Raw genomic sequence first — 14096 nt, 5'->3', positions numbered from 1 at the left:
TTTGGACTGCCCTATATTGTCATATAATTTGAATGGTTAAAACTTCTTAAAAGTTATCCTCCGTGGTGTGAACGGTCCTTTAAGCTAATAAGCGTCCTCTGCACAGTCGCTACGCTCAGGAATGGGCATCTGGGAAAAGGCTTGGATGCAAACGATAAGTGAAAAAGGGCGGGACAACGTAATGGTGGAAATGATGATGGCTACCATCATTCCTCTAAAGGAAGAACAACAGAAGGTCATCCAAAGAAATCATAACAGAAAGAGCTTGGGTGTGTTTACTTCTGGTTGGTTATCGATGCAGAACCATTGCATTTTTTTGTACCATTCAGTACCTTAAGTCTTTGATCGCCTAGTCCTAATGCTGCATCCTCCGCAAAGATCGGATCCCACATCGAGTCATACCCGTCAATTTCCCTCTGTTTCATTCTGGCATAGAGAGCATCGTCTCTCTGAACTACACTTCCCACCAACCACTGCAAGCATACAAAATCAGCACTGTTACAGAGGTCGGCCGCAGTCGGAGAGAGACACAACTCTTTCAATGAGATTAGAAGGAAAGCCCTAGAGGCTCCGCCAGAGATGGAGTCTGTTGTGTACAGCTAACAAAAGTCTGCGCCGATCTCCCGGAAATTTCATCCCATGAGGGTAAAAGCCCATTAGGTTGTGGCCGGTGAACAAGCTTATGCCAGTGGGAAAGATACAGCAATACATCCGGTGTTTTAACAGTCTGACCCTGAAAGAGAACCGACCACCTACTGACCAGAGGCCTTTGTCAACAAACCCTAAAGACGCGTGAGGTGTGTGTGTGGAAAGCTCGGCAAGTACCTTGTTGGGGTCAGGCCTGAGTTTCTCATTGTTGGCCGTGGCGGCTTTTTCCGCCGCTCTCTTCTGTCGCTGAGGTCCCCTCCCGAAGAAGATGTAGTTGACGAAGGCGTACTCCAGCAACGCCAGGAACACAAAGACAAAGCAGCCCATCAGGTACATGTCTATGGCTTTCACATAGGGGATCTTGGGAAGGGTCTCTCGCAAGTGAGTATTAATGGTGGTCATGGTCAGCACGGTGGTGATACCTGGAGTTCAGAGAAAGCGTTCAGGCATAATTAAGTACAGCTCAAGTCAGTCGCAGTTTTATATAACAAGAGAAGTGAGACATAATTATCCAGCAAGCGCTGAGTAGGAGCTGCCAACGAAGCAATTACAGAGGTTATTCATGTGTCATCTTCCAACTTGAAACCATTATGAAAACTTTGACAACAATTGACTTGAATACAATGCGCTAATGCAAATGCAAATCGAAGAGATGTGCCGCGAGCTACGGTGCTTCCAGAGAAAAGATATACTTAGAGATGTGCTCTTCGATTTAAGTGAAGCACCATTTTGGTTAGCACTCATGAACCCAAAATTTAATGCTTGAGTTTAGGGGTCTGTTCATTTTTATGCAAACCTCCTCACAATGATCTTGGGGTATCAGTGGCAGCTAAAAATGTACAGCTTGTTTAGACAATTTTTGAGTAATCTGACTGAAGAAATTTGCAAAACAAGCACAAAATGACCTCTTATGCTTAATACTTTCAAGGAAACAAAATGATAAATTTTTCAGGATTCTTTGAATAGTTCAAACGAAAATAATTTATTTTAAATAGAATTTGTAATATTATAAATGTACTGTCCCTTTTGATCAACTTTTTGCATCCTTGTTAAATCAAAGCAATGATTTTCAAATGTATTATAAAAACAATCTTTTGAATGGTGCATGTATATTACAAAGTGTCAAATCTAGTTTTTCGTCAACATTTCTCCTATAAATGTTTAATTTGTTCATCATCCTCATCATCTCGGTTTGGTCAAATTCATACATACTGTTTCAAACACATTCAGTGTAGAATAAAGCAATAAGTGTAGAATAAATTCACAGTAAACCAGCTTTACAGGGCTTCTTGCTTTTATAAAACAGTTATTCCATATACATAGTAAGGTTTCACAAAATAAAATACAGCAAATAATGTGTAATGATGTTAACAAAAACAGTATACAGGTGCATCTCAAATTAGAATGTCGTGGGAAAGTTCATTTATTTCAGTAATTCAACTTAAATTGTAAAACTTGTGTATTAAATAAATTCAGTGCACACAAACTGAAGTAGTTTAAGGCTTTGGTTCTTTTAATTGTGATGATTTTGTCGCACATTTAAAAAAAATATCAATTCACGATCTGAACAAATTTGAATATGTTGACAAGCCAATCAGCTAATCAACTAAAAACAACTGCACAGGTTTCCTGAGCCTTCAAAATGGTCTCAGTTTAGTTCACTAGGCTACACGATCAAGAGGAAGACTGCTGATCAGACAGATGTCCAGAAGACAATCATTGAGTCCCTTCACAAGGAGGGTAAGACGCAAACATTCATTGCAAAAGAAGCTGGCTGTTCACAGAGTGCTGTATCCAAGCATGTTAACAGAAAGTTGAGTGGAAGGAAAAAGTGTGGAAGAAGAAGATGCACAACCAACCGAGAGAATTGCAGCCTTTTGAGGATTGTCAAGAGAAATCGATTCAAGAATTTGAGTGAACTTCACAAGGAATGGACTGAGGCTGGGGTCAAGGCATCAAGAGCCACCACACACAGAAGAGTCAAGGAATTTGGCTACAGTTGTCGTATTCCTCTTGTTAAGCCACTCCTGAACCATAGACAACGTCAGAAGCATCTTATCTGGGCTAAGGAGAAGAAGAACTGTATTGTTGCCCAGTGGTTCAAAGTCCTCTTTTCAGATGAGAGCAAGTTTTGTATTTCATTTGGAAACCAAGGTCCTAGAGTCTGGAGGAAGGGTGGAGAAGCTCATAGCCCAAGTTGCAATGTCATCTGCTGGTGTTGGTCCATTGTGTTTTTTGAAAACCAAAGTCACTGCACCCGTTTACCAAGAAATTTTGGAGCACTTCATGCTTCCTTCTGCTGACCAGCTTTTTGAAGATGCTGATTTCATTTTCCAGCAGGATTTGGCACCTGCCCACACTGCCAAAAGCACCAAAGGTTGGTTAAATGACCATGGTGTTGGTGTGCTTGAATTTTTTATTGGTCTTATGAAGTATTCTAATTATAGTGAATTGCTGGGTTTTTGTTAATTGTGAGCCAAAATCATCGAAATAAAAAAAACAAAAACTTAAACTAGTTCAGTATGTGTGCACTGAATTTATATATTACACGAGTTTCACAATTTGAGTTGAATTATTGAAATAAATGAACTTTTCCAAAACATACTAATTTATTGAGATGCACCTGAACTTCCACCAAACAATGTAGTTCCACAGAAACGGTTGTGATTTTAACAAAGTGGTTATCGAGCAACACACCAAATGTAAACAAAGCTGTATGTTTGTATAGTAATTTACAACAGCTTTGAACTTGCCTCAACCAATCAGAATCAAGGACCGGAACTATCCGTTTTATAAAGCTCAGGCAATTCATTCTGGAGGGACGAGGAGAAACCGAGACATCAAGTCTGTAACAGAGCTGCTGTATTTCTGCTTAAACAATACAGCAAGGTTGAGACATGTGTTTCCTTGTCACATGCCCCTCACTGCAGACAGATTCGCTCTGACAAGTTCTCCCAAACACAAAAGGCCCGGCTCCCTATCATCGGTGATCTATTCTCCGCTGTCTCCCCTCCAAGTATCAGCGTCAGAAGAAGCCATTTTGTCATAATGGCAGGAACATGGCCCTGGACATAAAACATGTCAGTAAAGAGCGACCAGAGGAAAGTTTGTCAGCTAAATCAGCAGTAATACGTCAACGCAGATCAGCAGAGTCTACAGAGCACTCCTAATAGAGTTTGGAGCGGAGCACTGGCAGCGCCGTATTTTCACTGGAGTGAGGCAGATTTAAGACCCACTTGAGTCCAAGCATCATACAATTTCATTTGCAATTTGAGCCTCCTTTTTTGGAGCACAGGCACGTACTGCCCAAAGGAAAGCACAACCACAATATCTAGTTCCTCCTACGCAGCACTGAGAAAAAACGAAGAATCATCTCATGACTGTTTCCTCTAGAGTTTCAGACGAGATGCTTTAAAAATGTTTTAAACTACTCCGATTTGAAAAAATAAAATCGTCTACCAAAGATCTAATGTGAGTCATAATATGACAATATGAACCATTGAACAATTCTCTTCTTGGGGAACAGACGTACTAAGATCACCTTGGTTTTGCCAAGACATGTTCCTGAATCAACCCCTAGAAGACCTCAGAGGATGCTAACCCTCAAACAACATACAAACCTACCAAATTTTGCTTAACGCAAATGTACAATTTGTTTGAGATTACAAATTCTGATTTAAAAGGTGCACAAACTTTACATACATCTTCAACTATTTTCTTAGGGTTCTTAATGCAGATTGTTGTACCATTATTTGCTATGCTTTCGTGGTGATGTTGAATGAATGACGCATGGTTGCACGCGGTTCTGTTATTTACCTGCTCTTAAACAAGACATTGAACAAATTAATTCTTATAATGGTCGCTTTACATGCCATTCAGACTGCATCGGTCCTTAGCTGTAGAGCCCAAACCTTATGGATTCAATTAAAAGTCTGGCTAAGCAAGACTATTGGACTTCCAACTTGGAAATCTCATCTTATGAACAAGAGGACACCTGGGGGATGTAATCACGTTTAGTCAAATTCAATAAATCGATGAGTTGAAGCGCCAGCATTATAAGATATAACCTGTTTCTCAAGCATTTGTTGAGATGAAAAAACCTGTTGAAAATCTTACACCTGCTGAATGAATGCATATCTCCATTTATTCTCTGCAATATTGTTGGCAGGAGACTCTGAACACCTGCAAAGCGAACTATAATGCAGATTTCTTGTTTCCTTGTATTTCCAGTGTCGAGCAAAGAAACACCTCTACGGCCAAGTAGGAATATCCCATATCCCAAAATACAATTTAATTATAGAGTTCACTTTCACAGCCTCTTTGTTTTAAACACTGGCTTTGAAATGCATAAAAGTATTCATTGGTGAAGATGCACAAAATGTGTAAAAATCATAAACCTTTGTGGGTCACAGAGCTTATTTTCTGCAATAATCCAAACGCCAACATGAAAATCCTATTGGGTTTTGTAGAGGGAACCAGGGGGATGTAACCTACAAAATTATGCCATCACTGCAGCACAATATAGGAATGTTTTCCCAGGACCAACAATGATGTTGATACAGAAACACATCTCGGCAAAATCACAGTCACTGATGTATTACTGCAATGAGAGGCAAACAGAAAAGAGCCTGTAAAACAAGCACTGGAAATCCAGCTGAGCATACAAAATAAAGACAGTGTAAAATGGTCCCCATAAGCCTAACAGACCAACAATAACACACATCACATGATCAGATGTCCCACCTAAAGCCACACGGGCAGCAGAAGCATCGTAGTTGATCCAGAAGGATACCCAGGACAGGATGGTGATTAGGATCGAGGGCATGTAGGTCTGCAAGATAAAGTAACCGATGTTCCTCTTGAGTTTGAAGCTCAGAGACAGACGAGGATAAGAACCTGGCCCAAAAAAGAAAAAGAAGGACAGTTTCATTCATGCTCTCTAGTAAGATCTAGTAATAAGCATTTTAGATTGCGGTAGTCGTACCATAAAAAGTCTGGGGTGGTGTGTAACGTTTTAAAATGTTCGTAAACTAAGCATTTTCTGCTCATCGAGGATGCATTTATTTGAACAGAAATGCGTAAAAAAAAAAAAGGTCAAATATTATTGGAATTCAAAATAACCATATTCTATTTAAATATATGATAATGATCAAAGCAGTTTTTCCACATAATTCCTCCAGTCTTCAGTGTCACATGATCTTCAGAAATTATTCTAATATGATAATTTGCTGCTCAAGAAACATTTCTGAAGCACTGCTTCATATTTTTGTAATGCATGTTTATTTGAAATCTTGTATGATGACGCTTTTAATCACTGCAATGCATCCTTTAATCAATTTAATGCAATAATGCATGATAAAAAAAAATTATAAATAAAACCTTGACTTGCCATTATCAATAAACTGTTGCTTTTAGCATCAGTCTTTTTCTTGTATTGCCGAATGCTGATCATTTAATGCATTGGTCGATCTCTAGTAAACACAAAGGCCATCTCAAATTTATATTTAGTGGCAGAACAGGTCACAATAATAAGCGGCGTGTCTGAGAGTGTGGGTAGAGACAGACAGCCAGACTGTTACCGTTATCTGTTCCTGAAAGGCAGACCAGTGATGATAATAAGACTGGAGAAAAACAAATTATGTGCACTTACTCACAAGCTTACTCATCGCATACATCGCTTCAAGGTTTAGCTAAAGGACACTGTAACTGTATATGCATGCAATAACGTCTGCACTTAAGCATTTCAGCGTGTGATGTTTTTGTGGATACACTGTAGGGATCATACCAGGGGACGTATATCAGCTTTCTGTGTGCTCACAGATGTGTGTGTATAAGGGCTGTTGCACATGAAGCCTTTGAATGTAGTTAAAAAAAAATCAGAGCTAGATAATAACTGATTAAATGCAATATGAAATGTGTAGAGGTGCATCTCAATAAATTAGAATGTCGTGGGAAAGTGCATTTATTTCAGTAATTCAACTCAAATTGTGAAACTTGTGTATTAAATAAATTCAGTGCACACAGACTGAAGTAGTTTAACTCTTTGGTTCTTTTAATTGTGATGAATTTGACACACAACCCACCAATTATTTATTGAGAAGCACCTACATTTTTATCAATCACATGATTACATATTATTCACTCATGTAATATTTAAAGCAAATGTTATTAATAACAATAAACAGAATATGTTTTTTTTTTTTTTGGTACAAGATTAACCTATTTAAATCACTGTGATAAACGAGTAGTCAAAAAGTAGTCCGATTATATTACCTAAAATGTATAATATAATGGATTACGTTACATAATGACAGATGGCTGAGACCTATCCATTTTATATTAGCTTTACTTTTGTTTGTAATCATGTCTTTCGGTTTGTGTCCTTTAAGTAAAAAAAATTAAATAAATAAAATACCTAAAATAATTTCTTCATTAGATAATCATGAAAAAAAAAACCTCAGTGATATAATATTCTGGTCCCACCGCCCACCGCTAGATCAAACATTACTTCTGACTCATGGTCCCAACTGTACCACACACACAAAGGAAAATAAACTCAACCTGTGGAGAAAACCACGTTCTTGGAGATGAGATTGTAGTCCACGATGGAGAACTGAGGCAGCTCGATCCTCTCCACCCCAGTTACGGCTCTGTTTCCCCCTCGCCAGTAAAATTCGATATCATCTGTGGTGTAGCCATCTGGAGGATCCAAACACACGTGCATTATCACAAATATGAGGACAACCGAGGAACAGCAGCAGAAAATTACCTCTGCAGAAAGACTTCCTTCTGCATCTAAACTTTATGAGACTTTAAACAAAGAGAGAGTTGATCCTCATCATCCTCAAATTGTCTATTTAAATATTCCAATTTAGTAAATATTATAAGAAATTTGTTCTATATCAATTAATGGAGTTAGACTTGTTTTCAACCCTGTTACCAATGTTTGTGACGTGTCTATATTAAAATACTACATACATATACAAAATATGTATACTACAATATTTTGGGTAACAGGGTTGAAGGTTAGGATTGACAAATGCAATCAACAAGAAAAATTATTTTTACAAAATGTTTGTTACAAAAACATTGATCATCACCCTCGGGTTGTCCATTTAAATATTTGATTTGTTTTCAACCCTGTTACCAATGTTTATGACATGTCTAAATACAGTTTAAAACATTTTAGAAATAAATAGACAATACTATTAAAAATAAACAAAAAGAAAAAACTAAAAACGATGCAAACATGGGTAACACGTAACAGGGTTGTAAATATCACTCAAATTACATATTACATCTCTATATTACATCAATCAATAGCTAGCTGAGACCAAAAATGTTTTTGTTGTTGTTGCTGTTGTTGTTATGTTTCCCAAAAATCTAAGAACAATATTTATTCAGTGTATTTTTTCCCCTAAATATTTTGGGTAGCAGGGTTGAAGGTTAGGATTGACAAATGCATTCAACAAGAAAAAAAATGTTTTACAAAATGTTTGTTACAAAACCATTGATCACCCACGTGTTGTCCATTTACATATTTCATATTAGGAAATATTATAAGAAATTTGTTTTATATTAATTAATGGGGTTACACTTGTTTTCAACCCTGTTACCAATGTTTGTGACGTGCCTAAATACAGTTTAATTTTTTTTATAAATAAATATACGAATATATATGAATAGACAATACTAAAAATAAACAAAAAGAAAAAACTAAAAACGATGCAAACATGGGTAACAGGGTTGTAAATATCACTCAAATTACATATTACATCTCTATTTTACATCAAACAATAGCTAGCTGAGACCAAAGATGTTTTTGTTGCTGTTGTTGTTATATTTCCCAAAAATCAAAGAAAAATATTTAATCAGTGTATTATTTTTCCCTACAATATTTTGGGTAACAGGGTTGAAGGTTAGGATTGACAAATGCAATCAACAAGAAAAAAAGGAATAAGGTTGTTTATGTGAAAATTGGGTTATGTGATCCAAATTATGATACTTTAGTCATGCAATAACCAGTGTTACTTTATTTTTATTTAAATACTATTTTAATATTTATAAATATTTTGAATCTATTTTTATTTTATTTCTTCAAAACAAAAACATTTGTTTGTTACAAAACATTGATCATCGCCCTCGGGTTGTCCATTTAAATATTTCATATTATAAGAAAATTGTTTTATATTAATTAATGGGGTTAGACTTGTTTTCAACCCTGTTACCAATGTTTGTGACATGTCTAAATACAGTTGAAAACATTTTAGAAATAAATAAAACTTATATCATTAAAAATGAACAAAATCAAACTAAAAATGATATAAACATGGGTAACAGGGTTGTAAATATCACTCAAATTACATCTCTATATTACATCAACCAATAGCTAGCTGAGGCCAACATTTTTTTGTTGTTGTTATATTTCCCACAAAACATAAATATTTATTAAATGTTTTTTTCTTTCAAAAAGTACAGTACTTTGGGTAACAGGGTTGAAGATTAGGATTGACAAATTCAAAGGAATAAGGTTGTTTATGTGAAAATGTGGTTATCTGATCCAAATGATGTTACTTTGATCATCCAATAACCAGTGTTACTTTAGTATCATTGAAATACTATGATATTTTTTATAAATATTTTTTATATTTTTTGTATTGTTTCCAATTTAGATTAAATCTTTAAAGGGGAAGCTGCCTATTTTTCCTCCTGTCTGTCATTCATGTTAATAAAAACAACAGTGGGACAAAATCACATCGCTCTTGATTAAATCAATTTTGTAACTTAAGTACAGAATTTTATCTACACAGTGAAAACTATGCAGTGTTTTTAATTAATTCACAAAATGTATGTGGCATTTATTTATTGTAGTTTTTAGGCTTGTATTCATTTTTTTAAATATTGACAGTGGTGACAAGAATTCAGAAAATTATATGGTATCGAAAACTTTGATATCATAAAAACCTCATTAAAAGCAAATACAACTATACACTATATAAAAATAAAGGTGCTTCAAGATGCCACAGAAGAACATTTTCTCAGTATTTAGATTTTTTTGCACCCTCATATTCCCGATTTTCAAATAGTTGTATCTTGGCCAAATATTGTCTGATCCTCACAAACCATACATCAATGGAAAGATTAATTACATTTAAAAATTGACCCTTATAACTGGTTTTGTGGTTCATGGTCACATATATGTTTTAAATACTTTACATAAACCCATGAGATACCAAATTGCATTGTATTCATGATAAGTGCAGTATAAATATTGACGGTGACATTTAGATTTCAAAACAAGTGATGTTGGGGGACAGACACACATCCACATCTGTGAAGGAATCTGTGTGTTTGCTTGTTCTCCGTCCTCGCTGACGTTCCTTCTCTATCTGCACCAGTTTGTCTGCATGCAACGTATAATGAGAACCAGTGACCTATTTAGTGTTTTAAATAATTAACGATCAGCTTCTGATTTCTTCATATTCAAGGGAGTTATCTCTGCATGACTTGGCAACCAGGTACAGACTTAAAAAGGCCAGCAAAGCTGTAGGCCTTATAAAGCATTAATGCATCGACAATGGAAACAAACACGGCTTTCTTCTTCGGTTTAATGGGCCAGAGAGCAACGTGATGTAAATACGACAAGAGCTTGAGACATGTGGCAGATATAAGATGTGTCTGGTTCGGTTGGGTCGTGTTCACGCCGATGTCTCAAAAGACTTTTAAATGAAGAGAGACGAAAGTGAGAAAAGCATGAGAGCTGAGGACTCTGAAGGACTGGTGTTTCACTTTCCATTAAATCTATTATCTCTGTGCCCCTGCGTCTGATTCTGTCAATTGACTGCTTGATTACTGACAACAGATCACATCACTTTACTGCTACGGCTACATTATTCCCTCGGGCTTTGAGAGGAACCAGAAAGAAAAGGAATCCGTATCAGAGGTGAGCGACTTCTGCCTCTGAATCATGGCCATTAAAAATGCATCAAGAATCAAGTTGATCAAAGAAAAGAAGGCTTTAGCTTGGGTCTCATTAGCTCGCGTGAAACGCCACACAAAACCCAGATGAGAAATTACGGGAAAACACAATCGTGACTGACACAGGAAAAGAAACGGGAGTGTGGGAAGCCAGGCGGATTCAATTTAAATTAGATTTTTTTTGAAAATACATTCAATTTTTCATCAGCAACATGACACTTTTAGAATTTTTTTAATTATCAATGTTTGAAATCATACTTAGAGAAACTTGTATTAAAAGTATATAATCTATCAATTTTTTTTTTTTTATGCATTTACATTATATAATTTAAGAAATACATTAAATGTGTTGGCTATAGTTGTCACGATACACTGATGCTAGAGAATTCTTCAAGCTATAGCTTTTAATCATCAACAAGCATACACATGAACTAAAAGACGACACAGGGAACACTATTTTAAACACATGACACAATAGGACACACCTGGGAACAAATGAACTAATTAATGACACACAGCTGGAACCAAATTGACTAAACGGGGAACACTTAGAACTAATAGAACTGAAGACAGGAAACATGACCAAATAAGGAAAACTGGAACAAACATGTGACACATGTATACACACACATATACATATACATATACATATATATATATATATATATATATATATATATATATATATATATATATGCTGTAAATAAATAAAATAAACATTTGGTCAAAACTAATGATGTAATAATTTATGTTTTAACTAACTAAAATTGTCTTTTATTTCAACATAGGTTTCAATGCAACATCCTGTAGGGCATGTGGCCCAGTGTTGCCAAGTCTGCAGTTTTCACGCAGAATTGAGCTGATATTTTACTGTTGTCACAAACAGTTTTTTGTTTAAATGTGATTTTGGAGCTATTTTTGATAGCCAATTGGGCTAGTTTTTGGCTGTGATTGGCCAAGTTTTGAGTAGCATTTGGGCTGGACTTGTTACACAGACCTGGCAACCCTGATGTGTTTTTTTTTTTCTTTTTCTTAAATTCTAAACTTTGCGACACCTTTAAGAAAACAGAGATATTTTAATATCACTGGGATGCCATTCAAATTTGAATTGATATTTTGAATTTGTTTTAATTTTAGATACATTTTGTCGTTTATATTGTCATTTTCCATTAATTGCCATTTAGTATTTAATTGTATAAGTCTATACCTTTTATCTACTTTCATTTTAGTTTTAGTTAACTATAATAAAAGGAAGTCAGATCTGACCCTCAGTGTTTCTGTGCTGCTTAACGCTTCTGGAAACTTAATGATGAAACAGATCCTTGTGTGGAGCATCACATCACTCCAGGGACTCAGATAAAACACTGAGAAGACCTCGCATTCTTCTCCCGTGTCTTTCATTTTTTATTACAAGAAAAATTGCGTTACACACAATTACAGACAATAATGACAAAATAGAAAGCCCATTCATCTTGATAAAGAGGGAGATGATTAGCTGTTGTTATGGCTGTAAATGCATAATTTAGCACAGCTGTCATGGCACAGCTGAAAAACAGATCATCAGACGGGTCGGGTAACATATAACCCATAATCGCCTTAGTCTATGTTTTTAACGTCCTTCATGATTAAACCGGTTCTGTAATATCGAGTTTCTACAGAACAGACTCCGAAAACGGCATTAAGGTGGAGAGAGTTTCTTAAAGCTCTGCTTATGTTAATTATTCAGCTCTTTAATGAACAGACATTCACTCTCAAATGCAAAATGTGCAACATTTTAGTTACAGTGCAACAAAAACATGAAATTACGTTTGTGACCATATTATTATTATTATTATCGTTAATCGTTATTATTATTATTATTATTATGGTTATCATTAATATAATTATTTTTATTATTTTTATTGTTGTTGTTGTTGCTATTATTATCATCATTATTATTAATATTATTTTTTCCTTATTTTTATTACAAATGATATTATATTTATGGGACAAATATTAAAAAAACATGATAATTAAATATAAAAATAATAAAATATTTTTTATAAAACAAAAATTATAATATGATTATTATTAGTATTGCATATTAGATTTTTTTTTTAATATGTTCAGTATTTTATGATTTAAAAACTAAATAAAATTAAATAAAAATCATTCTCCATTCTCTTATATTAAATAATAATTATTATTGTTATAATTATGATTATTATTATTATCTTCATCATTATTAATACTATTATTTGTGGCATATACAAAAAATATAAAAACAAAAAAATCATATAAATTATGTTTATTTCATATTATACTGTTTTTTAAATCACAATTTTCAATATGTTCTGCATTCTAAAATAATAACATCATCAATAACATCATCAACAAAAATAATAATAACTATTACATATTTCATAATATATACTATTTATAAATTAATATTATTATCATTGCATTTTATGTATTTTATTGCTTTCATTATTCATAATAATAATAATAAATGCAATAATTTAATAATGTTATGCTTATATATATATATATATATATATATATATATATATATATATATATATATATATATATATATATATATATATATATATATTATATTTACAAATCAGTTCAACATAAAAATAATTCTTAGTCATATCTGTCCTAAAAATGCTATGATTGGAGCATTGTAGAGATGGTGTGAATGTGAGCATGACTCACAGCTCTCGATCTCCAGCGTGCAGTTCTGCTCGTCCAGTGGGTATCTCCTCAGGTCCATCATACAGGCCGCAGTCGTGGTGATCCTGAAGCAGAGATTACTGATTACTATATCCCTGTTGCTCTGAGGGTTAATAACTGCATCAGCAAGGATTTGACTCCCGGGAAACACATGCACATGAATCATACACCTTCAACGCAAACTTCAGACTTGACATGATCTTAAGTGGACCAGCAAGATTATTACCTGGAGACCTGAAAACTGACCCCGGCGTAGCAGGCATGCCATTTTCAACTAACATTGAATAGACATCATAAAACTTCATCTAAAAGAGCTGCTTATCTTGAATTAGTCAGAAAACTACTCGATTCAAAATCCTTTTACTTGAATTCTCCAATGGCATCTTCACTTTTTCTTCTTTTCTCTTAAATTTCTTTTCAGTTTTCAGCTTGAACCAAACTGGCTGTTAAAATGACACGCAATAATGCAATAATATGATGATATGCTGCTCAATAAAACATTTCTGGTTGTTGTGAACAGTTATGCTGCACGATATCTGTGTGTGGAAACCAAGATGCATGTTATCTTATTTATATATTAAAAATAACTTCAATATAATAAAGCAATTTTAATAAATCATTGTATATTTCTACTTCATTTTGTGAATTAGCATCAGTCAGTTTCCATCATGATTAATTAGCTAACATTAAAAAGTCATGAACTTGTCACTAATCTTGATTTGATTTAAAGCAGCGCTTATTAAACTGTTTTT

At 34.5% G+C, this 14096-nt stretch overlaps 2 protein-coding genes across 4 annotated transcripts in view; both read right to left on the bottom strand.

Annotated features, from left to right (window-relative positions):
• LOC127971520 (gamma-aminobutyric acid receptor subunit beta-2-like) overlaps nt 1-14096 on the bottom strand; it is a 41679-nt gene that overhangs the window by 3265 nt on the left and 24318 nt on the right. For 2 of the 3 annotated variants that reach the window (XM_052574580.1, XM_052574578.1), the window contains 5 exons: nt 13327-13409; nt 7210-7347; nt 5392-5544; nt 826-1070; nt 333-473 (listed from right to left, as the gene is read on the bottom strand). In XM_052574580.1, coding sequence (XP_052430540.1) covers nt 333-473; nt 826-1070; nt 5392-5544; nt 7210-7347; nt 13327-13409 — 760 coding nt within the window. The remainder of the gene's footprint in view (nt 1-332; nt 474-825; nt 1071-5391; nt 5545-7209; nt 7348-13326; nt 13410-14096) is intronic. The other variant, XM_052574579.1, reaches the window with a different exon arrangement.
• The window catches only part of LOC127971522 (GDNF family receptor alpha-4-like), a 236256-nt gene that overhangs the window by 197849 nt on the left and 24311 nt on the right, over nt 1-14096 (bottom strand). The gene's annotated exons all lie outside the window — the stretch shown is intronic.

Source organism: Carassius gibelio, chromosome B14 (genome assembly GCF_023724105.1).
Source record: "Carassius gibelio isolate Cgi1373 ecotype wild population from Czech Republic chromosome B14, carGib1.2-hapl.c, whole genome shotgun sequence".
Classification (NCBI taxonomy): domain Eukaryota; kingdom Metazoa; phylum Chordata; class Actinopteri; order Cypriniformes; family Cyprinidae; genus Carassius; species Carassius gibelio.
The sequence above is the reverse complement of the archived record's forward strand: the minus strand, read 5'-3'. Positions and strand labels throughout refer to the sequence as shown.